Here is a 25,369-nt window from a genome sequence, read left to right on the forward strand (position 1 = left end):
CACAGTAAACACATTCCTCTGATAAAGTAATCCACAATAAACCCATTCCTCTGATATATTAACCCACAATAAACCCATTCCTCTGATATGTTAACCCACAGTAAGCCCATTCCTCTGATATGTTAACCCACAGTGAACCCATTCCTCTGATATATTAACTCACACAGTAAACCCATTCTTCTCATATATTAACTCACAAAGGAAACCCAATATTTTAAGCCACAGTGAACCCATTCCTCTGATATGTTAACTCACACAGTTAACCCATTCCTCTGATATGTTAACTCACACAGTAAACCCATTCCTCTGATAGATTAATAATACCTTTATGCTCACTCCTCTGTTGCATAAATGCTACATTAAAGCCCAATCCATCTCTTCCGTTTGCTTTTTCTTTGAAACCCAATCTTTAAACAATCTCTCATTGGTTCTCATCTCTGTATTTCATTATGACACCATTAAAGCTCATTGCTCTTGTTCGAATAGCTCTCTTACTGAAGTCCATTGCTGCTGAACAATAACCCTCCTGTTGATAACTGTCCCTCTGGGATTGATCTCTCCCATTGAATTTGATGTCTCTTTGAGATTGGACCAATCTGCTGTTTTCCTGTCTTCCTACCTCCTCCAGTGCAGACCTTCTCCCAGCCATTCCAGCTATGACACCTGTCAATTCCTCGCCTGCTTCCACCTCCCTCCCCATCACACCAGCAACAATGGTAATTATCTTTTAACCAATTCCTGGTCACCCAGCGACAACTCCTGGTGATTCCTTGTTGTGAGCCTCCAACTCAATCCCCTCTCCCAAAAATCCCTCACTCTCAGCCTCTGTCAAAGTGCCCATTCCCGGGAGATCTGTGCTCTCACTCTCACCCTCTTTCTCAGTGCCCATTCCTGGGAGATCTGTGCTCTCACTCTCACCCCCTGTCCCAGTGCCCATTCCTGGGAGATCTGTGCTCTCACACTCACCCTCTGTCCCAGTGCCCATTCCTGGGAGATCTGTGCTCTCACACTCACCCTCTGTCCCAGTGCCTATTCCTGGGAGATCTGTGCTCTCATTCTCACCCTCTATCCCAGTGCCTATTCCTGGGAGATCTGTGCTCTCACTCTCACCCTCTATCCCAGTGCCCATTCCTTGGAGATATGTGCTCTCACTCTCACCCTCTGTTCCAGTGCCCATTCCTGGGAGATCTGTGCTCTAACTGTCACCCTCTGTCCCAGTGCCCATTCCTGGGAGATCTTTGCTCTCACTCTCACCCTCTTTCTCAGTGCCCATTTCTGGGAGACCTGTGCTCTCACTCTCACCCTCTGTCCCAGTGCCCATTCCTGGTAGATCTGTGCTCTCACTATCACCCTCTATCCCACTGCCCATTCCTGGGAGATCTGTGCTCTCACTCTCACCCTCTTTTTCAGTGCCCATTTCTGGGAGACCCGTGCTCTCACCCTTTGATTCAGTCCCACTCCTGGGTGATCTGTGCTCTCAGAGATGGTGGCATAGTGGTGTTCTCACTGGACGGCTGATCCAGAGACCCAGGGGAGTTCTTTGTGGACGCGGGTCTGAGTGCCAATACATCATATGGTGTAATTTCAATCCTGTACAAATCTGGAATTAAAAGTCTAATGATGATCTTGAAACCATTGTCAATTTTCATAAAAACCCATCTGGTTCACTAATGTCCTTTAGGGAAGGAAATCTGCCGTCCTTACCTGGTCTGGCCTACATGTGACCCCAGATCCACAGCAATGTGGTTGACTCTTAAATGCCCTCTGAAATGGCCCTGTCAACCCTGCAATGTCCTCCTTACAAACATCTGGGGGTTAGTGCCAAAATTGGGAGAGCTGTCTCACAGACCAGTCAAGTAACAGCCTGACATAGTGTTCCTCACGGAATCACAGCTTACAGATAATGCCCCAGACATGATCAACACTATTCCTGGGTATGTCCTGCCCCATCGGCAGGACAGACTCAGCAGAGGTGCCGGCATAGTGAGATACAGTCGGGAGGGAGTTGCCCTGGGAGTCCTCAACATCAACTCTGGCCCCCATGAAGTCTTATGGCACCAGGTCAAACATGGACAGGTAAACCTCCTGCTGATTACCACGTACTGCCCTCCCTCAGCTGATGATCAGTGCTCCTCCATGTTGAACACCGCTTGGAGGAAGCACTGAGGGGGACAAGGGCACGGAATGTACTCTGGGTGGGAGACTTCAATGTCCATCACCAAGAGTGGCTCGGTATCACCACCACAGACCAAGCTGGCCGAGTCCTAAAAGATATAACTGCTAGACTGGGTCTGCGACAGGTGGTGGAGGAACCAACAAGAGGGAAAAACATACTTGACCTCATCCTCACCAACCTGCCTGCCGCAAATGCATCTGTCCGTGAGCGACCATTGCACAGTCCTTGTGGAGACAATGTCCCGTCTTCACATTGAGGATACCTGCCATCGTGTTGTGTGGCACTGCCACCATGCTAAATGGGATAGATTTCAAACAGATCTGGCAACCCAAGACTGGCTATCCATGAGGCGCTGTGGGCCATCAGCAGCAGCAGAATTGTACTCAAACACAATCTGTAACCTCATGGCCCGGCATATCCCCCACTCTACCATTATCACCAAGCCAGGGGACCAACCCTGGTTCAATGAAGAGTGCAGGAGGGCATGCCAGAAGCAATGCCAGGCATACCTAAAAAGTGCAGCTACAACACTGGCATCTACCCGGCAATGTGGAAAATTTCACAGGAATGTCCTGTACACAAAAACAGGACATTTCCAGCCCAGCCAATTACCGCCCCATCAGTCTACTCTCGATCATTAATAAAGTAAAGGAAGGGGCCATCAACAGTGCTATCAAGCAGCACTTGCTTACCAATAACCTGATCACTGATGCTCAGTTTGGGTTCCGCCAGGGCCACTCAGCTCCTGACCTCATTACAGCCTTGGTTTAAACATGTAGTGGCTGCCCTTGACATCAGGCAGTATTTGACCAAGTGTGACATCAAGGAGCCCTAGCAAAACTGGAGTCAATGGGGATCAGGCGGAAAACTGGTTGGAGTCATACCTAACACAAAGGAAGATGGTTGTGATTGTTGGAGGTCAATCATCTCAGCTCCAGGACGTCACTGCAGGCGCTCCTCAGTGTCCTAGGCCCAACTAAGTACAGCTACTTCATCAATGACCTTCCTTCCATCATGCGGTCAGAAGTGGGGATGTTTGCTGATGATTGCACAATTTTCAGCACCATTCGTGACTCCTCAGATACTGAAAGAGCCCGTGTTCAAATGCAGCAAGACCTGGACAATATCCAGGCTTGGGCTGACAAATGGAAAGTAACATTTGTGCCACACAAGTGCCAGGCAATGACCAGCTCCAACAAGACAGAATCTAACCATCATCCCTTGACATTCAATGGCATTACCAACACTGAATCCCCCACAATCAGCATCCTGGGGGTTACCATTGACCAGAAACTGAACTGGACTAGCCACATAAACACTGTGGCTACAAGAGTGGGTCAGAGGCTAGCTTGACACCACCCAGGAAAAAGCAACCCACTTGATTGGCACCACATCCACATTCACTCCCTCCCCCACTGACGCACAGTAGCAGTAGTGTGTAACATCTACAGGATGCGCTGCAGGAATTCACCAAGGCTCATTAGACAGCACCTTCCAAGCCCATGACCACTACCATCTAGAAGGACAAGGGCAGCAGATAGATGGGAACACCACCACCTGGAAGTTCCCCTCCAAGTCACTCACCATCCTGACTTGGAAATATATCGCCGTTCCCTCACTGTCGCTGGGTTAAAATCCTGGAACTCCCTTTCTAACAGCACTTTGGGTGCACCTACACCACATGGACAGCAGCGGTTAAAGAAGGCAGCTCACTATCACTTTCTCAAGGGCAATAAGGGATGGGCAATAAATGCTGGCCCAGCCAGCGAAGCTCACATTCCATGAATGACAAAAAATCGAGACCTGCGCTCTCACCCTCTGTCTCAGTTCCCACACCAGGGAGACCTGTGCCCTTGCCCTCTGTCTCACTGTCCATTCCTGGGAAATCTGTGCCCTCACCCTCATGTCTCAGTGCTCTTACCCTCTGTCTCAGTGCCCACACCAGGGAGATCTGTGCTCTCACCCACTGTCTCTACATCTCTGCAGTTTTGCTACCTGCAAATTTTATGAAGTTCAGGATTTGAACACAACAGAGGTGCAGTCACAAACCCCAGCAAACTCCTAGCAGCTGCTCCCTTCAGAAGTGACACCTTGCCGCATAACTCCATAACAAGAATATATGATAAATGGAAAATTTGTGACTGTCCTTTACTTTGTAGCCTTTGACCTTTCAGGAGGCTCACTGACAGATGGGTTCCTAGCAGACGAGGAGCTGTTTGTTCGCTGGCTGCAGGTTGTGACCTTCCTACCCGTGATGTCATTCAGTACTTCGCCCTGGGCCTTTGGGGAGAGCTGGGTAGGTGGGGTGAGGGGGGTGGGCAACTGAGGGCATTTGGGTGAGCATTTGAAGGTTGTACATTGAATTCCAGTCTGTAACTTACAGCTGGGTATCTGTTATTCTGTATTATAAACCATCCGAACCCTTCGATTAGATTCCAGTCTGTAACTCACTCCCAGGTATCTGACATTTTATATATAAACCAACCGAACCCCTCGATTAGTTTCTAGTCTGTAACTCACACCCAGGTATCTGTTGTTCTATATTATAAACCACCTGAACCCCTCGATTAGTTTCTAGTCTGTAACTCACTCCTGGGTATCTGTTATTCTATATATAAACCACCCGAACCCCTCGATTGGATTCTAGTCTGTAACTCACTCCCAGGTATCTGTTATATATATATAAACCACCCAAACCCCTTGCTTATACTCCAATCTGTAACTTATTCCTGGGTATCTGTTATTCTCTATATAAACCAGCCGAACCTCCCGCTTAGATTCCACTGTGTAATTCACTCCGAAGTATCTGTTATTCTCTATATAAACCAGCCGAACCTCTCACATAGCTTCCAGCCTGTAACTCACTCCCGGGTATCTGTTATTCTATATATAAACCATCCAAACCCCTGAATTAGATTCCAGTTTGTAGCTCACTTCCGGATTATCTCTTATTCTATATATAATGATGAGTTGAGGGCACAAATTAACACATGGAAGTATGATGTCATTGCTGTCACAGACACATGGTTGAGAGAGGAGCAGAGTTAGCAGCTCAATATTCCAGGATATAGGGTCTTCAGGCGAGACAGGGAAAGAGGTAAAAGAGGAGGGGGTATTGCAATATTGATCAAGGAATCAATTACAGCAGTAAGGAGGGATGACATCTTAGAAGGATCCTCAAATGAAGCCATATGTGTGGAACTGAAAAACAAAAAAGGAGCAATCGCATTACTGGGAGTGTACTATAGGCCCCCAAACAGTCAGAGAGAAATAGAAGAGCAGATATGTAGGCAAATTTCAGAGAAGTGTAAAAATAATATGGCAGTAATAGTGGGGGATTTCAACTTCCCCAACATTAACTGTGTTAGTCATAGTGTGATAAGTTTAGAGGGAGCAGAATTCTTAAAATGCATCCAGGAGAGCTTTTTAAGCCAGTACATAGAAGATCCTACAAGAGAGGGGGTGGTCCTGGACTTAATTTTAGGGAATGAAGCCGGGCAAGTGGTAGAGGTATCAGTGGGGGAGCATTTTGCAGATAGTGATCATAACTCCATTAGATTCAAGGTTGTTATGGAAAAGGACAAGGATGGGCCAGAAATCCGGGTTCTAAATTGGGGGAAGGTTAATTTTAATAAGATCAGATATGATTTGGCCAGAGTGGAATGGGAGCAGCTACTTTTAGCTAAATCTGTGTCAGAGCAGTGAGACTCATTCAAGAAGGAAATAGGGAGAGTACAGGGCCAACATATTCCAGTAAAGATAAAGGGTGGGAACAACAAATCCAGGGAACCCTGGATGTCAAGGGGCATACATAATTGGATAAAGAGAAAAAGGGAAGTTTATGGCAGATACCGAGGGCTCAAAACAGCGGAAGCCCTAGAGGAGTATAGAATGTGTAGGGGGGAAACTTGAAAAGGAAATTTGGAGAGAAAAAAGGGGGCATGAAAAGACATTGGCAGGTAAAATAAAGGAAAATCCAAAGTTATTTTACAAGTCCATTAAGAGTAAGAGGATAACTACGGAAAGAGTAGGGCCCATTAAGGACCATAGTGGTAATTTGTGTGTGGAGCCAGAAGACATAGGTCAGGTTCTAAATTAATACTTTGTGTCAGTGCTCACAAGTGAGAGGGATGACGTAGGTATGGAAATCAGGCAGAAGGACTGTGATATAATTAAAGAAATTAGCATAGAAAGGGAGGAGGTTCTAAGTGGTCTGGCAGGCTTAAAAGTAGATAAATCTCCAGGCCTGGATGCAATGCATCTCAGGCTGTTGAGTGAGGCAGGGGAGGAGATAGCAGGGGCACGGGCAATAATTTTCAATACCTCTCTGCAAACAGGAGAGGTGCCAGAGGACTGGAGGACAGCCAATGTGGTACTGTTATTCAAGAAGAGAGGAAGGAATAAACCAGGGAACTACAGGCCAGTCAGTCTAACCTCAGTGGTAGGGAAACTATTGGAAGCGATTTCGAGGGACAGAATTAATCTACACTTGGAGAGGCAGGAATTAACCAAGGACAGCCAGCATGGTTTTGTTAAGGGGAGGTCATGTCTGACCAATTTGATTGAATTTTTCGAAGAGGTGACCAGCTGTGTAGATGAGGGCAATGCATTTGACGTTGTCTACTTAGACTTCAGCAAGGCTTTTGATAAGGTCCCATATGGGAGATCGATAACGAAGGTAAGAGCCCCTGGGATCCAAGGCAATTTGGCAAATTGGATCCAGAATTGGCTGAGTGGCAGGAAGCACAGAGTGATGGTCGAGGGGTGTTTTTGTGCCTGGATACCTGTGTCCAGTGAGGTTCCACAGGGGTTGGTGTTGGATCCCTTGCTGTTTGTGGTATATATAAATGATTTAGACTTGAATGTAGGAGGGTTGATCAGTAAGTTCACGGATGACACAAAAATTGGTGGGGTGCTAAATAGTGAGGAGGATAGCCTTAGATTACAGGAGGATATAGATGGACTGGTCAGATGGGCTGATCAGTGGAAAATGGAATTTAATCTGGATAAGTGTGAGGTGATGCACTTGGACAGGACAAACAAGGCATGGGAATACATGATGAATGGTAGGACCCTGGGAAGTACCGAGGATCAGAGGGACCTTGGTGTGCATGTCCACCAGTCCCTTAAGGTAGCGGGACAGGTAGATAAGGTGGTTAAGAAGGCACATGGGATACTTGCCTTTATTAGCTGAGGCACAGAATATAAGAGCAGGGAGGTTGTGCTGGAACTGTATAAAACGCTAGTTAGGACACCGCTAGAGTATTGCGTGCAGTTCTGGAATCCGCATTAGAGGAAGGGTGTGATTGCACTAGAGAGAGTGCAGAGGAGATTTACCATGATGTTGCCTGGGCAGGAGAGTTTTAGTTTTTTAGGGGAGATTGGATAGACTGTGGTTATTTTCCCTGGAGCAGAGGAGATTGAGGGGGTACATTATTGAGGTCTATAAAATTATGAGGGGCATAGATAGGGTAGACAGGAAGGAACTTCTCCCCTTGGTGGAGGGATCAGTAGCCAGGGAGCATAGATTTAAGGTCAGGGGCAGGAAGTTTAGAGGGGATGTGAGGAAAGATTTTTTCACCCAGAGGGTGGTGGGAATCTGGAACTCACTGCCTGAAAGAGTGGTAGAGGCAGAAACCCTCATAACATTTAAGAAACATTTGGATGTGCATTTGCAATACCATGGCATACAAGGCTATGGGCCTAGTGCTGGAAAATGGGATTAGAAAAGTTAGGTACTTGTTTGACCAGCGCAGAGTCGATGGGCCGAAGGGCCTTTTTTTGCGCTGTAGACCTCTATGACTCTATGACTATAAACCACTGAACCCCTCAATTAGGTTCCAGCTTGTAACTCACCCTGGGGCATCTGTTACTCTATACATAAACCACCGAACCCCTTGATTAGATTCCAGTCTGTAACTCACTCCCGGGTATCTGTTATTCTATATATAAACCACTGAACCCCTCGATTAGATTCCAGCCTGTAACTATTAGGACATCTGTTATTCTATATATAAACATCCTGAACCTCTTGATTATTAATCACAATTCATTAGTATGGCACTCTCTATTTCAGATTGTGAATGTGACCCGGTCATACATACACAGACACCAGACTTTTGTTGCGCCACTCATTGTGAAACAGACAGCAGTGCTGGCATCCCTGGGGCACCCTGTGTTTCGGCCAGTGTGGTGGGTTAGCCCAGATGACCCAAGAACGTTCACTCTTGATGATGAGTTTCTGATTGGTGATGAGGTATGTTGTTGGTCAGGTTAGTGTCATGGTTGCAAGTTGAGAACAGTGTTACTCATTGGCCTTTGCTTGTCCAGCTCTCTCAATAGAAATATATGGATATAAAATCATTGGAGACTGTGGGTATAAATTCACCTTGGGTGATAGTGAACTTGCAGTCCTTAATACAGTCAGTTCCATCTTCTTTACAACTGACTCCAAGAACATCAGTATGATGAATAGTGCATCCGGAGGTTCTTCACAGGAAACAAATGAGACAAAAATTGACCGTGCACCATGGAATGAAAAAATCAGGAGGCTTACAAAAGTTTGGTCAAAGAAGTGGCTTTTAAGGAGTGTCTTAAAGGAGAGTGAGGCAGAGAGGTTAAGGAGGGGAATTCCAGAGCTCTGGCAGATGAAGGCACAACCACCAGTGGTGCAACAAAGAGAATAACAGATGCTTAAGAGGCCAGAATTGGAGGAGCGCATATATCTCAGAGGTTTGTGTGCCTGGAGGAGATGACAGGGATAGGAAGGGGTGAGGCCATGGAGGCCTTGAGAATGATGATGAGAATTTCAAAATCAAGGCATTGCCGGACCAGGAGCCGGTGTAGGTCAACAAGCACAGGGAGTGGTAAGGGAACAGGACTTGGTGCAAGTTAGGATATGGGCAACAGAGTTTCGGATGAGATCAAATTTATTGAAAGTGGAAGAAGAGGTGGAAGATGGAAAGGTCAAGACTCAAGGTGAGAAGGTATGAATGAGGGTTTCAGCAGAAGGTCAGCTGAGGCAGGGGTGAGGATTGTGTAATGTTCCAGAGCTGCCCTTAGCAATGGAGAATATGTCATTGGAAACACCGTCAAATACAATGGCTGGAGTCAATGGCTAGAGTTTGTGGTGGGGGCCAAAGACAATGGCTTCAGCCTTTCCAATGTTTAATTGGAGAAAATTGCAGCTCATCCCAGGAGCAGATGTTGGGAAAGCTGTTTGACAACACAGAGACAGAAGAGGGGTTGAAGGAAAGGTGGCGGTATGATAGAGCTGGCTATGGCCAGCACATGCACAGAAACTGATCCCATGTCTTTTTGACTCAGTGCCATCCAACCAGGGGCATTAGTGTAGGCTAAAATTGAATTGAAAGCTACTTTTAACACCAGGCCCACAAATAATGGACAGCTGGTTGTCCTGTGGGATTTCACTGCAGAACTTGGGCCTGTGTTCGCCTGATTGCCACATGTGACTGCTTTCTAGCTGGGGTCAGTGGTTAGGGAGCAGTAGTCACCCCCAGGCAGAGCCCTGGATCATTGAGGGTAATCATAATGCCGCAGTGTGAGATTGGTTCCCTCAGCACAGCACTGGGATGGAAACTTGCTAGTGTCATAGAGAGGTCTCTTTATTACTCAGAAGCTGCCTCTAGGTTTGCTGGACTTGCCTTTTTATCAACTGAAGCTCCCTTTGTAGGCAGTCACAGTTTTGAGGTGGTGTGGCCTGCTGTGTGGATGAGCAAAGTGATTCCTGTTCAGTCCAGTGCCCACTCTGTGTAACCCATCTGTTTCCCACACTCAGGTACTGGTGGCACCAGTGACAGAGCGAGGCAGAGTCCATAGGGATATCTACTTGCCAGGAACCAGCTACCTGTGGAAGGATGTGAACACAGCGCAGGTGTTTGATGGTGGAACTCTCCTGCAAGATTACCCAGTGGCTCTGACCGACGTGGCAGTTTTTGTCAGACAGAAGTCCCGAAATACTCCGGCATTTGAGAGCCAGTGAACAGCACCCTAGACCTGAGAGACCAAAACTGTTTCCAATTCTAGGACAATCACAAGGCCTTTCCTTACTGACTGTAGTTTGGCTGTGGGCAGTGTCCTGGGGGTCAGCATCTACCTGAGGAAATGCCACAACCCACAATCGCCAACTCTGTGGGAGGTAAAACACCTCTTTCTCTTAATTTCAGCAATCCTAGCAGCTAACCATGCAAGAACTTTCAATCCATGACTTTCCAAGACTATGTTGCCAGTAAAGCTAGATGAATCATCTCCTGACTACAGTCGAATAAAGTATTCCGCGGAGGAGCTAGCTCAAATCCAGTCCAAACTCAGGGGCTTAGAGTAAGGGTTAGGCCCTGGATATAGGGCCCAGGCCCAGGCTTCAGGCCAGAGACAGGTTGAAACCACCACTCAGTCTTAATCATTCCCGCCAGCCACTTAGATACCAAAACTTTGTGTATTGATTTAGATCATTAATATGAGAGTTGTTGGAATCAAGAAAGGTCCCCATCAAACACTCCCAGGACAGATACAGCACGGGGTTAGATACTGAGTAAAGCTCCCTCTACACTGTCCCCATCTAACACACCCAGGACAGGTACAGCACAGGGTTAGATACAGGGTAAAGCTCTCTCTACACTGTCCCCATCAAACAGACCCAGGACAGGTACAGCACGGGGTTAGATAGACTAAGGCTCTCCGTCCGCTGTAACACACAGTGGGTGGGATTTTCGAACTCCGACACCAGTGGGTATTGTCGCAGCGGGACAGGAAAATTTGGAGAGAAACTAAAGTCAACAACTCCAAATTTAGCCATCCCACCCACAACGATGCCCACTGGTGTTGGGGCCGGAAAACCCCACCCACTGTGTTTTGTGTGTGAAGATATATTTATAATGAGACTTTACCCCTTGATGAGGTTGCAATGTTGCCTCATCCTGTCACAAAATGAGATTCCAGTCTTTTAAAAAAGTCATTAAAATACTTTTAAGTCTGAAAAGATGTGTTAAAAATTAATCGCTCAAAACCTGTTCAGAAAGCTGTACAGAAGTCACATAGATACGGAGGCTCCGGTTTTTAATTTATTTTACCAGGTGCTTAATTTCTGAAGAGGCATTTCTAAAATCACATAATGTAACAGTAAAGCAATACAAGTAATAGACTGGTAGCTATTGAATCAAATCGCAGCCAGCTCGAGCCACTCTATATCATTCCACTGAAATTGCTTTCTCACATATGGTGTTGCCCCCATCACTCTGATATCCCATTGTGTCTGTCTTTGCCTGTACACAGCACTCCATCCCTGACTGCAGTACTGTGAGGAGCAGTCAGCACTCCACAGAATCTTGAGAACTTACACACCCCATCTCCCCATGATGTAAGGACAAGGGCAGCAGATAGATGGGAATACCACAACCACCTGGAAGTTCTCGTCCAAGTCACTCACCATCCTGACTTGGAAATATATTGCTGTTCCTTCACTGTCGCTGGGTTAAAATCCTGGAACTCCTTCCCTAACAGCACTGTGGCTGTACCTACCCGACATGGACTGTAGCGGTTCAAGAAGGCATCTCACCAAGATGGGAATCTAGGGATGGGCAATAAATGCCAGCCTAGCCAGCAATGCCCACTTTCCCTGAATGAATTCAACAATTGGAGAGGTGGGCTGGCACTGAGGATAATTTAGAATTGTTTTATTAAACTCAAGGTGCCATCCAGAAATGATGTAGCTTGTTGGGCTGGAAGAATGAGATCGGCTTTCCCACATTCTGCTGTTTCTCCGAGGTTTGAACAGGAGATGGGGATATCCACCCTCATCCTGCCTCCCTCCACCAAGTTCCAACGCAGTGTCTTTACTCAAGTTATGCCTGATGTTACGAATAACCACTTTGAAAAATCCAATTAATGTAAAAAAGAACAAAATTACAGCTGTTGTGTCCTGTGGAATGATTCCAGGAAATTCAAAGTCTAGCAACCTGCCTGGACAGAATCCAACACACTGAACTGATCTTATTATACAACATCCAGTGCTATTCCCAGACTTGCCTATAAATGTTTGTTCTTTTGTAAACAATACGTTTGATTAGACTGAGTTTTATTAACAGTTGTGTCATTATTTTGGTTGTTTTTCCTGCTTGGACACAGTATGTATCCTATATTCCAGGAATCCGAAAGATAGGATTGCAGTGTCAGTTTCTAGTTTTTGTATATGATATTCCTGTGTTTTTTACCTACCCATTCCTCGCTTTCTCCCATTTATCCAGCTGTCTGCTACAATTCTTTTCTTAAACCACTTTGTCTTTCAGAAACAAAATGTTACCTTTTTTTTAATTCACTTATGGGATGTGGGCATCACTGGCTAGGCAATTTAAGAGTCAACCACATTGCTGTGGGCCTGGAGTTACATATAAGTTAGACCCTAAAGGACACCAGTGAACCAGATGGGTTTTTGTGACCATTAGCATCGGTTTCATGGTCATCATTAGACTTTTAATTCCAGGTTGTTATTGATTTCAAATTTCACCATCTTCCAGATTGGGATTTGAACCCAAGTCCCTGGAGCATTACCCTGGGTTTTTGGAATACCAGTCCAGTAACAATACCACTATGCCACCGCCTTCCTCCAGTACAAGGAGTTAGCTGGGACTGCTCTCGCCTGCTTCCATTCTTATTGTAGCTAGACTATCACTTACAACGGCTTCTCTTCGTGCTCCCACACTGTTACCTCAGGTGCCCCCACCATTAATTCAATTCAATTTCACTTTATTGTCCATATGGAATTTCATTTCAGATACATTGCTCCTTCTTTCAAAAATTACATAAATGAATAATAACTTGGCCCCATCCAATTTCTCATCTACATGTTACCCCTCGGTAACATTATCTGAAAACACAATGCCTGGTTCCACATGCACTCTGGTGACACCTAGCTCTACCTCACTGCCACCTCTCTCAGCCCGTCCACTGCCTCTGAATGATCAGATTGTTTATCCCACATTCAATCCTGGATGAGCAGAAATTTCCTCCAACCAAAAAGACTGAAGCTGTTGTTTTCAGGCCCCATCATAGGCTTTGTTCTTTGGCCCATTGGACAGAATTTTAACCATGGTGTGTTGTTCCTAACATTGGAACTACAAGTGGGCGCCACTTGTCCTTTCGCCAGTTCTCATGCAATTCCAATTAAAATTTAAAGTGCTGGTGGCGTGCAGAGGAGAGACAAGCAATTAAGGGCAGGAGTAGCTTTTTATTGGTGAAACCCACCATCAATGCAGCAGGTACGGACAGGCTACAAAAAAGCCTCCTGGTCAAACAGGGAGGCTCTTCAACACAAAAACAGAAAATGCTGGAAAGACTCAGCAGCTCTGAAGAAGGGTCAAATGGGCTCGATCCGTTAACTCTGTTTCTCTCTCCACAGAGGCTGCCAGACCTGCTGAGTTTTTCCAGAATTTTTTGTTTTTGTTTCAGATTTCCAGCATCCGCAGTATTTTGCTTTTATCTTAGGGAGGGTCTTCAGCTTGGCCACAACTTTCCTGTCCAAATCCATTGCCATTAAGTTCAAATTTACTGAGAGCACACAGGTGTTTTTTCAAATTTAAATTTCACTTGGAAATATTTCATATTACAGTGGCTTCATTTTATTCATGTGTGCAACATTGTTATTGGTTGAGACTAGCTTAGTCAGAGAGCTAATGGTACTGGCAGACCTCATTGTTAGCACACATTGATGGCTACAGGAGAGTTAGGGAGATGTCTTTATTGTGAAAGAAGTTTTGTTGTGTTTTTGCATTCACTCTTTATTGAATGTTCATGTTAATACTGTTCTCACCACGCTGTGGCTGAACTTGCAGGCTTGGCTGGCCCTCCCTTCTATGCATTGTAAAGGAGATTGTCTGAGATCATTCTCAGCAGAGATAATCGAAATGTTGCAGGTGAACTCATGAACATATGAATTAGAAGCAGGAGTAGGCCACTCGATCCCTCGAGCCTGCTCTGCCATTCAATAAGATCATGGCTGCTCTGATTGTAACCTCCACCCCACATTCCTGCCTACCCCCGAAAGCCTTTCCCCCCCTTCTTAATCAATAATCTATCTAGCTCTGCCTTAAAAATATTCAAAGACTCTGCTGCCACCACCTTTTGAGAAGAGAATTCTAAAGACTCTCAACCCTCCGAGAGACAAAAATTCTCCTCTTCTATGCCTTAATCAAGCGACCCCTTATTTTTAAACAGTGACCCCCTAGTTCCAGATTCTCCCACAAGAGGAAACATCCTCTTCACATCCACCCTGTCAAGGCCCCTCAGGATCTTGAAGGTTTCAATTAAGTCATCTCTTACTCTTCTAAATTCCAGTGGATACAAGCCTAACCTGTCCAGCCTTTTCTCATCAGATAACCCTGATTCCTGGTATTAGTCTAGTAAACCTTCTCTGAACTGCCTCTAACACATTTATATCTTTCTTAAATAAGGAGACCAGTACTGTACACAGTACTCCAGATGTGGGCTCACCAATGCCCTGTACAACTGAAGCATAACCTCTCTACTTTTGTAATAAATTCCCCTCACATTAAATGATAACATTCCCTAATTATTTGCTGTACCTGCTCATACCGTTTGTGATTCATGCTCTCGGACACCCAGATCCCTCTGAATCTCAGAGTTCTGCAATGTCTCACCATTTAGATAATAAGCTTCTTTTTGATTCTTCCTGCCAAAATGAACAATTTCACATTTGCCCACTTCATACTCCATTTGCCAGATCTTTGCCCACTCACTTAACCTATCTATGTCACTTTGTAGCCTTCTTATGTCCTCCTCACAATTTACTTTCCTAACTATCTTTGTGTCATCAGAAAATTTAGCAACCATACCATCGGCCCCTTCATCCAAGTCATTTATATAAATTATAAAATGTTGAGGCTCCAGCACTGATCCCTGTGACACACCACTTGTCACATCCTGCCAACCATTTATGCCAATTCTCTGCTTCCTGTTAGCTAGCCAATCTTCTATCCATGCCAATATGTTATCCCCTATACCATCAGCTTTTATTTTCTGCAATAACCTTTGATGTGACACTTCATCAAATGCTTTCTGGAAATCTAAGTACAGTACATCCACTGGTTCCCCTTTATCCACAGCACATGTGGCTCCTTCAAAGAACTCCAAAAAATTGGTTAAACATGATTTTTCTTTCACAAAAACATGTTGACTGTGCCTGATTGCCTTGAATTTTTCTAAGTGCCTTGTTATAGCATCCTTAATAATAGCTTCTAACTTTTTCCCTATGACAGAGGTTAGGCTAACTGGCCTGTAGTTCCCTGCTTTCTTCCCCCTTCCCTTTTTGAATAAAGGAGCTACATTCGCTATTTTCCAATCTAATGGAACCTACGCTGAATCTAGGGAATTTTGGAAAATTAAAAACAGTGCATTAGCTATCTCATTAGTCACTTCTTTCAAGACCTTAGGGTGAAGTCCATCCAGACCTGGGGTTTTGTTAGTCCACAGTCCCCTCCCTTTGCCGCAGAGTTAACCAAGGAAAACTGCTGACCTCAGACACAACTGCACAAAGCCAACTGCATGCCACCTTTAAACAAACATGAACCAGGTGCCATGAGATTCCCATGCATCGCTGACTTTATCATGAAGGTAGGATGTAGTTACAGAAAGATTTAATATAATGAGTATTCATGGCACGCAAATGTATTACAAATAGGAACCTGTCACGGAACAGCATAAGGCCCCACCCACCACAAATACGCTGCTGAGTTAATCTCAAAATTTGACCCCACCACCCGAAAAGTGAAATTTCAGCTCCTGCCTAATTCAGCCACCCTGCCCATCACTTTTCTCACTCTTGCAGGCCCCATAAAATTCTACCATTGCTTCCATCCATGGGAAGTACCTAAATCTAAGCCAGATGAGTTATTTGGTGTTGTGTTTGACCACAAGATGAATTTCTGACCACCTCCATCACTAAGATTGCCTACTTTCACCTCCAAAACATTACTCAACTCTGATCCTGCCTCAGCTCAGCCGCTGCTGGAAGTCTCCCCCCAGACTTTGTTACCTCCAAACGTGATTATTCCAATGCTCTCTTAATTCAATCCTCCACAAAGTTAGACTCATTGAAAACTCTGCTGCTTGGATGTTAGCTTCCTCTAGATGTCATTCGCCAATCATCCCTGTGCTCACTGATCCATACTGGCTCTTGGTCTGAAAAACGTCTTAGTTTTCAAGTTCTCAGCCTTGTTTGCAAATCCTTTCTTGGTCTCACTCCCACCCTATCTCTGGAGCCTCCTTCAGCTCAGGAGCCTTTGAAATCTCTGTGTTCTAGTTCTGGTCTCTTGTTCAGCCCTGATATAAATCATTGCATCTTCGCTGGCCATATTTTTAACTTCATTGACTCCAAGCTCTGGAATTCCCTCTGTAATCTCTGACCTGTTGGAAGACACTTCTTAAAATCAAACTCTTTAGCCAAGCTTTTGCTCATCTGTCCTAATACGTCCATCTGTGGCCTTGTGTCAAAATGTTATGTTTGCGACCCTCTTGTTAAGCAGCTTTGGATGTTTTGCTATGTCAAAGGGGCTATATAAATGCAAGTTAGCGTTGTTGTATTGTCTCTCCTCATTCTTCCTTTCAAAATGTATTACCTCAGATTTTCTGCATTGAATTTTATTTACCATGTGTCTGACCATTCCACCAGTCTGCCTCTGCCCTCTCTCCCTCATAGCATACTACACTTCCAGGTTTCAAAATTGTACCCCAAGTTCAAGTCATTAATCTTTATCAAAAAGAGCAGTAACCTGGTACTGAACCCCAGGGAGCTCCACAGCATACCTCCCAGCAGTCTGTTGAACATCACTCATCGCAGCTCTGTTTACTATCCCCAAGCCAATTTTGCATCCCTGAGACACTCATGAGATTCTAATTTTTTCCTATTCGCTCCCAGTGCTTCTTTTATTAATTCACGGGATGTGGGCTTCGCTGGCTGGGCTAGCATTTATTGCCCATCCCTAGTTGCCCTTGAGAAGGTGCTGGTGAGCTGCCTTCTTGAACCGCTGCAGTCCATGCAGTGTAGGTACACCCACAGTGCTGTTAGGAAGGGTTTTGACCCATCGACAGTGAAGGAACGGTGATATATTTCCAAGTCAGGATGGTGAGTGACTTGGAGGGGAACTTCCAGGTGGTGGTGTTTCCATTTATCAGCTGCCATTGTCCTTCTAGAGGGTAGTGGTTGTGGGTTAGGAAGGTGCTGTGGAAAGAGCCTTGGTGAATTCCTGCAGTGCATCTTGCTGATAGTACACACTGCTGCTACTGTGCATTGGTGGTGGGTGGTGTGAATGTTTGTGGATGTGGTGCCAATCAAGCGGGTTGCCTTGTCCTGGATGGTGTCAAACTTCTTGAGTGTTGTTGGAGCTGCACTCATCCAGGCAAGTGGGTAATATTCCATCACACTCCTGACTTGTGCCTTGTAGATGGTGAGTCTTTGGGGAGTCAGGAGGTGAGTTACTCGTGGCATGATTCCTAGTCTCTGACCTGCTCTTGTAGCCACAGTATTTATATGGCTAGCCCAGTTCAGTCTCTGGTCAATGGTAATCCCCAGGATGTTGATAGTGGGGGTTTCAGTGATGGTAATGCCATTGAATGTCAAGGGACGATGGTTGGATTCTCTCTTGTTGGAGATGGTCATTGCCTGACACTTGTGTGGCTCAAATGTTACTTGCTGCTTGTCAGCTCAAACCTGGATATTGTCCAGGTCTTGCTGCATTTGGACATGGACTGCTTCAGTGTCTGAGGAGTCACGAATGGTGCTAAACATTGTGCGATCGTCAGCGAACATCCCCACTCTGACCTTATAATGGAAGGAAGGTCATTGATGAAGCAGCTGTAGATGGTTGGACCTAGGACACTACCCTGAGGAACTCCTGCAATGATGTCCTGGAACTGAGATGACTGGTCTCCAACAACCACAATCATCTTCCTTTGTGCTAAGTATGACTCCAACCAGCAGAGAGTTTTCCCCCTGATTCCCATTGACTCCAGTTTTGCTAGGGCCCCTTGATGCCACACTTGGTCAAATGCTGCCTTGGTGTCATGGGCAGTCACTCCCACCTCACCTCTGGTGTTCAGCTCATTTGTCCATGTGTGTAGAATCCTAACAGATGCCAGCCCCTCCTATCCAATCTCTGTGTACAGATTCCCAACAGACCCAGATACTTCCTGATTGGATGAGGAATTCTGCACCATGAATAACTTAGGTGAAAATCCTGCTCTGCAATTAGAGCGTTCCCATTGATGTTATTATTCAGTCAGACTCTGTGAACTCTTTTGCCAGCTTAATTCTTATTTCAGTGTGACTGGTAACACAGTGGGTTCAAATGTTTGTTCAGCTGCTGGACATTGTGACATATCAGTTTATTCAACTTGATTTCTAAGTAAATCAGGTGGAGCTGATGAGTGAGAGATGAATCGACTGTACTCAGTATAAAGTTATCCATTCTCCTTTGGGTGGAGTTGTTCTTTAAATTGAGGAAGCAATCCCACTTTATCCAATCAACAGCAACATCACGTCCCACCACCCTCACCAGGCAGTCACCATATAAAACAAAAACAGAAACAGAAATACCTGGAAAAAGTCAGCAGGTCTGGCAGCATCGGCAGAGAAGAGCACAGTTGACGTTTCGAGTCCTCATGACCCTTCAACGGAACTAAGCAAAATTAGGAAAGGGGTGAAATATAAGCTGGCTTAAGGGTAGGGGGGTGGGTTTGTTGGGACAAGCAGCCAGTGATAGGTGGAGATAACGAAAAGCTGTCACAGATAAAAGAACAAAGAGGTGTTGAAGGTGATGATATTATCTAAAGGAATGTGCTAATTAAGAGTATAAGACAGGACAAATAAGGTACAGATAGCTCTAGTGGGGGTGGGGGAATACTAAAAGGTAGAAATAAATGATGGTGGAAATACATTTAACATTAATGGAAATAGGTGGGAAAAGAAAAAATCTATATAAATTATTGGAAAAAACAAAAATGAGGGGGAAGAAACGGGAAGGGGGTGGGGATGGAGGAGAGAGTTCAAAATCTAAAATTGTTGAACTCAATATTCAGCCCGGAAGGCAGATTTTTTTCTTTTCCCACCTATTTCCATTATTGTTAAACGTATTTCCACCATTGTTTATTTGTACCTTTTAGTATTCCCCCACCCCCACTAGAGCTATCTGTACCTTATCTGTCCTGTCTTATACTCTTAATTAGCACATTCCTTTAGACAATATCACCACCTTCAACACCTCTTTGTTCTTTTATCTGTGACAGCTTTTCGTTATCTCCACCTATCACTGGCTGCTTGTCCCAACAAACCCCCCCGCCCACAACCTTTAAACCAGCTTATATTTCACCCCTTTCCTAATTTTACTTAGTTCTGTTGAAGGGTCATGAGGACTCAAAACGTCAACTGTATTCTTCTCCGCCGAAGCTGCCAGACCTGCTGAGTTTTTCCAGGTATTTCTGTTTCTGTTTTTGTTTTGGATTTCCAGCATCCGCAGTTTTTTGTTTTTAGTCACCATATAAATTCTTTCAGCTCTGACCTTCACTCATACTACAAGTTTACTCAGGGATCAGGGAGTGTGTGATGTATGCACTGATGGTAATAGAAGTATAGTCATAGTGACTCAGTTCACTGGACAGTGTACTGAGAACACAGCTCCAGCCAGACCAGAGAGCGAGCCAGAACTGGATTACAGTTCGGCCTAGAACAGAGAGTGAGCCTGCACTGGATTACAGTTCGGCCTAGGCCAGTGAGTGAGCCAGCACTGGATTACAGTTCGGTCTAGACCAGAGAGTGAGGCAGCATTGGATTACAGTTAGAACTACACCAGAGAGTGAGCCAGCACTGGGTTACAGTTCAGCCTAGACCAGAGAGTGAGGCAGCATTGGATTACAGTTAGAACTACACCAGAGAGTGAGGCAGCACTGGATTACAGTTAGACCCAGGCTAGAGATTGAGCCAGCACTGGATTACAGTTAGACCTGCTCCAGAGAGCGAGCCATTTTGGGATTAAAGTCAGACCAAGATCAGAGATGGAGCCAGCACAGGATTACAGTTAGGCCGAGACCAGGGACAGAGCCAGCACTGGATTACAGTTAGGCCTACACCAGAGAATGAGCCAGAACTGGATTACTGTTGTACCTAGACCAGAGATGGAGCCAGCACTGGATTACAGTTAGGCCCAGAGGGGAGACCAAGCCAGCATTGGGTTACAGTTAAAGCTACGCCAGAGAGTGAGCCAGCACTGGATTATAGTTAGACCCTAGGCCAGAGAGTGAGCCAGCACTGGATTACAGTTCGGCCTAGGCCAGTGAATGAGCCAGCACTGGATTATAGTTCGGCTTAGACCAGAGAGTGAGCCAGCACTTGGTTACAGTTCAGCATAGACCAGAGAGTGAGGCAGCATTGGCATAGAGTTAGAACTACACAAGAGAGTGAGCCAGCACTGGATTACAGTTAGACCCAGACTAGAGATGGAGCCAGCACTGGATTACAGTCAGGCCCAGACCGGAGAGCGAGCCAGCATTGGGTTACAATTAGACCTACACCAGAAAATGAGCCAGCACTGGATTAATGTTGCACTGAGACCAGAGAGTGAGCCAGCAGCGGATTACAGTTAGGCCCAGACTAGAGAGTGAGCAAGCATTGGATTACTGTTGGAGCTAGATCAGAGAGCGTGCCAACACTGGATTATAGTTAGACGCAGACTACTGAGCGAGCTAGCATTTGGTTACAGTTAAACCTACACCAAAGAATGAGCCAGCACTGGATTACAGTTAGACCTGGACCAGAGAGTGAGCTGACATGGGATTATAGTTAGACCCAGGCCTGTGAGCGATCCAGTTTTGGGTTGCAGTTAAGCCTACACCAGAAAGTGAGCCAGCACTGGATTACAGTTGTACATGGACCAGAGAGCCAGCCAGCACTGGATTGCAATTAGAACTAGACCAGAGAGCGTGACAGGACTGGATAATAGTTAGATTTAAACCAGAGACAGAGCCAGAACTGGATAACAGTCAGACCTATACCAGAGATGGAGCAAGCACTGGATTACAGTTCGACTCAGACCGGAGAGCGAGCCAGCATTGGGTTACAATTAGACCTACACCAGAGAATGAGCCAGCACTGGATTACTGTTGGACTGAGACCAGAGAGCGAGCCAGCAGCGGATTACAGTTAGGCCCAGACTAGACAGTGAGCCAGCATTGGATTACTGTTGGACCTAGACCAGAGATGGAGCCAAAACTGGATTACAGTTTGGCACAGACTAGACAGTGAGCCAGCACTGGATTACTGAAGGACCAAGGCCAGAGAGTGTGCCAGCACAGGATTACAGTTAGACCCAGAGGGCAGAGCAAGACAGCATTGTGTTACAGTTAAACCTACACCAGAGAGTGAGCCAGCACTGAATTACAGTTGGACTGAGACCAGAGAGTAAGCCATTTTTGGATTAAAGTCAGACAAAGACCAGAGATGGAGGCAGCACAGGATTACAGTTAGGCCTAGACCAGGGACAGAGCCAGCACTGGATCACAGTTAGACCTACACTAGAGAATGAGCCAACAGTGGATTACTGTTGGACTGAGACTAGAGAGCGAGCCAGCAGCGGACTACAGTTAGGCCCAGACTAGAGAGTGAGACAGCACTAGATTATGTAGGACATGTACCAGAGAGCCAACCAGCACAGGATTACAGTTAGACCCTAGACCAGGGAGCATCCCAGCACTGGGTTACAGTTAGATCGAGACCAGAGGCAGAGCCAGCACTGGATTACAGTCAGACCTAGACCAGAGATGGAGCCAGCACTGCATTACATTTAGACCTACACCACAGAATGAGCCAGCAATGGATTACTGTTGGTTTGAGATCAGAGAGCGAGCCAGCAGAGGAGTACAGTTACGCCGAGACTAGAGAGTGAGTCAACATGGATTACAGTAAGACCTGGACCAGAGATGGAGCAAGCACTGGATTACTGTTGGACGTAGACCAGAGAGCGAGCCATCACTGGATTACAGTTAGGCCCATACTAGAGAGCGAGCCAGCATGGGATTACAGTCAGACCCAGACCACAGATGGAAGCAGCACTCGATTACAGTTAGACACTAGACCAAAGAGCGAGCCAGAACAGGATTACAGTCAGACCTAGAGAAGAGAGCGAGCCATCATTGGGTTACAGTTAGACCTACACTAGAGAATGAGCCTGCACTGGAGTATTGTTGGACTGAGACCAGAGAGTGAGGCAGCAGCGGATTACAGTTAGGCTCAGGCTAGAGAGTGATCTTGCACTGGATTACTGTTGGACCTAGACCAGAGAGCATGCCAACACGGGATTACAGTTAGACCCAGACTAGTGAGCAAGCCAGCATTGGGTTACAGTTAAACCTACACCACAAAGTGAGCCAACACTGGATTACAGTTGGACATGGACCAGATAGCCAGCCAACACTGGATTACATTTAGAACTAGACCAGAGAGTTAGCCAGCACTGGATTATAGTTAGACCCTAGACCAGAGAGCATGACAGCACAGGATTACAGTTAGATTTCGACCAGAGACAGAGCCAGAACTGGATTACAGTCAGACCTAGATGAGAGAGCGAACCAGTACGGGATTACAGTCAGACCTAGATGAGAGAGCGAACCAGTACGGGATTACAGTCAGACCTGGACCAGAGATGGAGCCAGCACTGGGTTAGACTTAGGCCCACACCGGAGAGCGAGCCAGCATTGGGTTACAGTTGGACCTACACCAGAGAATGAACCAGCACTGGATTACTGTTGCACTGAGACCAGAGAGTGAGCCAGCAGCGGATTACAGTTAGGTCCAGACTAGAGAGTGAGCAAGCATTGGATTACTGTTGGAGCTAGATCAGAGAGCGTGCCAACATGGGACTAAAGTTAGACGCAGACTACTGAGCGAGCCAGCATTTGGTTGCAGTTAAACCTACACCAAAGAATGAGCCAGCACTGGATTACTGTTAGACGGAGACTCGAGAGCGAGCCTGCAGCGGATTACAGTTAGGCTTATAGTAGACAGTGAGCCAGCATTGGAATACTGTTGGACCTAGACCAGAGATGGACCCAAAACTGGATTACAGTTAGGCCTAGACTAGAGACTGAGCCAGCACTGGATTACTGTTGGACCAAGGCCAGAGAGCGGGCCAGCACAGGATTACAGTTAGACCCAGATGGCAGAGCAAGCCAGCATTGTATTACAGTTAAACCTACACCAAAGAGTGAGCCAGCACTGGATTACACTCAGACCTAGACCAGAGATGGAGCCAGCACTGGATTACATTTAGACCTACACCACCGAATGAGCCAGCACTGGATTACTGTTGGATTGAGAAAAGAGAGTGAGCCAGCAGCCGATTACAGTTAGACCCGAACTAGAGAGCGAGCCAGCACTGGATTACAGTTAGGCCCAGACTAGAGATGAAGCCAGCATGGGATTACAGTCAGACCCAGACCACAGATGGAAGCAGCACTCGATTACAGTTAGACACAAGACCAAAGGGCGAACCAGAACGGGATTACAGTCAGACCTAGACAAGAGAGCGAGCCAGCATTGGGTTACAGTTAGACCTTCACTAGAGAATGAACCTGCACTGGAGTACTGTTGGACTGAGACCAGAGAGTGAGGCAGCAGCGTCTTACAGTTAGGCCCAGACTAGAGAGTGAGCCAGCACTGGATTACTGTTGGACCTAGACCAGGGAGCATGCCAACACGGGATTACAGTTAGACCCAGACTGGTGAGCGAGCCAGCATTGGGTTACAGTTAAACCTACACCAGAAAGTGAGCCAACACTGGATTACAGTTGGACATGGATCAGATAGCCAGCCAGCACTGGATTACAATTAGAACTAGACCAGAGAGTGAGCCAGCACTGGACAACACTTAGATTTCGACCAGAGGCAGAGCCAGAACTGGATAACAGTCAGACCTAGATGAGAGAGCGAACCAGTACGGAATTTCAGTCAGACCTGGACCAGAGATGGAGCCAGCACTGGATTACAGTTAGGCCCAGGCCGGAGAGCGAGCCAGTATTGGGTTACAGTTAGACCTACACCAGAGAATGAGCCAGCACTGGATTACTGTTGCACTGAGACCAGAGAGTGAGCCAGCAGCAGATTACAGTTAGGCCCAGACTAGAGAGTGAGCAAGCATTGGATTACTGTTGGAGCTAGATCAGAGAGCGTGCCAACACGGGATTATAGTTAGACGCAGACTACTGAGCGAGCCAGCATTTGGTTACAGTTAAACCTACACCAAAGAATGAGCCAGCACGGGATTACAGTTAGACCTGGACCAGAGATGGGACCAGCACTGGATTACTGTTGGACCTTGACCAGAGGTGGAGCCAGCACTGGATTACAGTTAGGCCCAGACCAGAGAGTGGGCTGACACGGGATTATAGTTAGACCCAGACCAGTGAGCGAGCCAGCATTGGGTTGCAGTTAAACCTACACCAGAAAGTGAGCCAGCACTGGATTACAGTTGGACATGGACCAGAGAGCCAGCCAGCACTGGATTACAATTAGAACTAGACCAGAGAGTGAGCCAGCACTGGATGACAGTTAGACCCCAGAACAGAGAGCATGACAGCACCGAATTACATTTAGATTTAGACCCGAGACAGAGGCAGCACTGGATTACTGTCAAACCCAGACCGGAGAGCGAGCCAGCATTGGGTTACAGTTTGACGTGCACCAGAGAATGAGCCAGCACTGGATTCCAGTTGGACTGGGACCAGAGAGTGAGCCAGCAGCGGATTACAGTTAGGCCCAGACTAGAGAGAGAGCCAGCACCGGATTACAATTAGAACTAGACCAGAGAGTGAGCCAGCACTGGATGACAGTTTGACCCTAGACCAGAGACCTTAACAGCAATGGATTACAGTTAGATTTAGACCAGAGACAGAGCCAGCACTGGATTACAGTCAGACCTAGATGAGGGAGCGAGCCAGTACGGGAATACAGTCAGACCTAGACCAGAAATGGAGCCAGCACTGGATTACAGTTAGGCCTTGAACGGAGAGAGATCCAGCATTTGGTTACAGTTAGAACTACACCAGAGAATGAGCCAGCACTGGATTACTGTTGCACTGAGACCAGAGAGTGAGCCAGCAGCGGATTACAGTTAGGCC

At 46.2% G+C, this 25,369-nt stretch overlaps 1 protein-coding gene across 1 annotated transcript; it reads left to right on the plus strand.

Annotated features, from left to right (window-relative positions):
* The first annotated feature begins 3,705 nt into the window (after window positions 1-3,705).
* LOC144677210 (SITS-binding protein-like) lies at window positions 3,706-12,459 on the plus strand. The gene is made up of 3 exons (XM_078537399.1): window positions 3,706-4,472; window positions 8,253-8,432; window positions 9,975-12,459. Exons 1-3 carry the CDS (start codon window positions 4,296-4,298, stop codon window positions 10,176-10,178), a joined length of 561 nt encoding a protein of 186 aa, XP_078393525.1. The 5' UTR covers window positions 3,706-4,295; the 3' UTR covers window positions 10,179-12,459.
* Window positions 12,460-25,369: the final 12,910 nt, after the last annotated feature.

Source organism: Cetorhinus maximus, unplaced genomic scaffold (assembly GCF_964194155.1).
Source record: "Cetorhinus maximus unplaced genomic scaffold, sCetMax3.hap1.1 HAP1_SCAFFOLD_2308, whole genome shotgun sequence".
Taxonomy (NCBI): domain Eukaryota; kingdom Metazoa; phylum Chordata; class Chondrichthyes; order Lamniformes; family Cetorhinidae; genus Cetorhinus; species Cetorhinus maximus.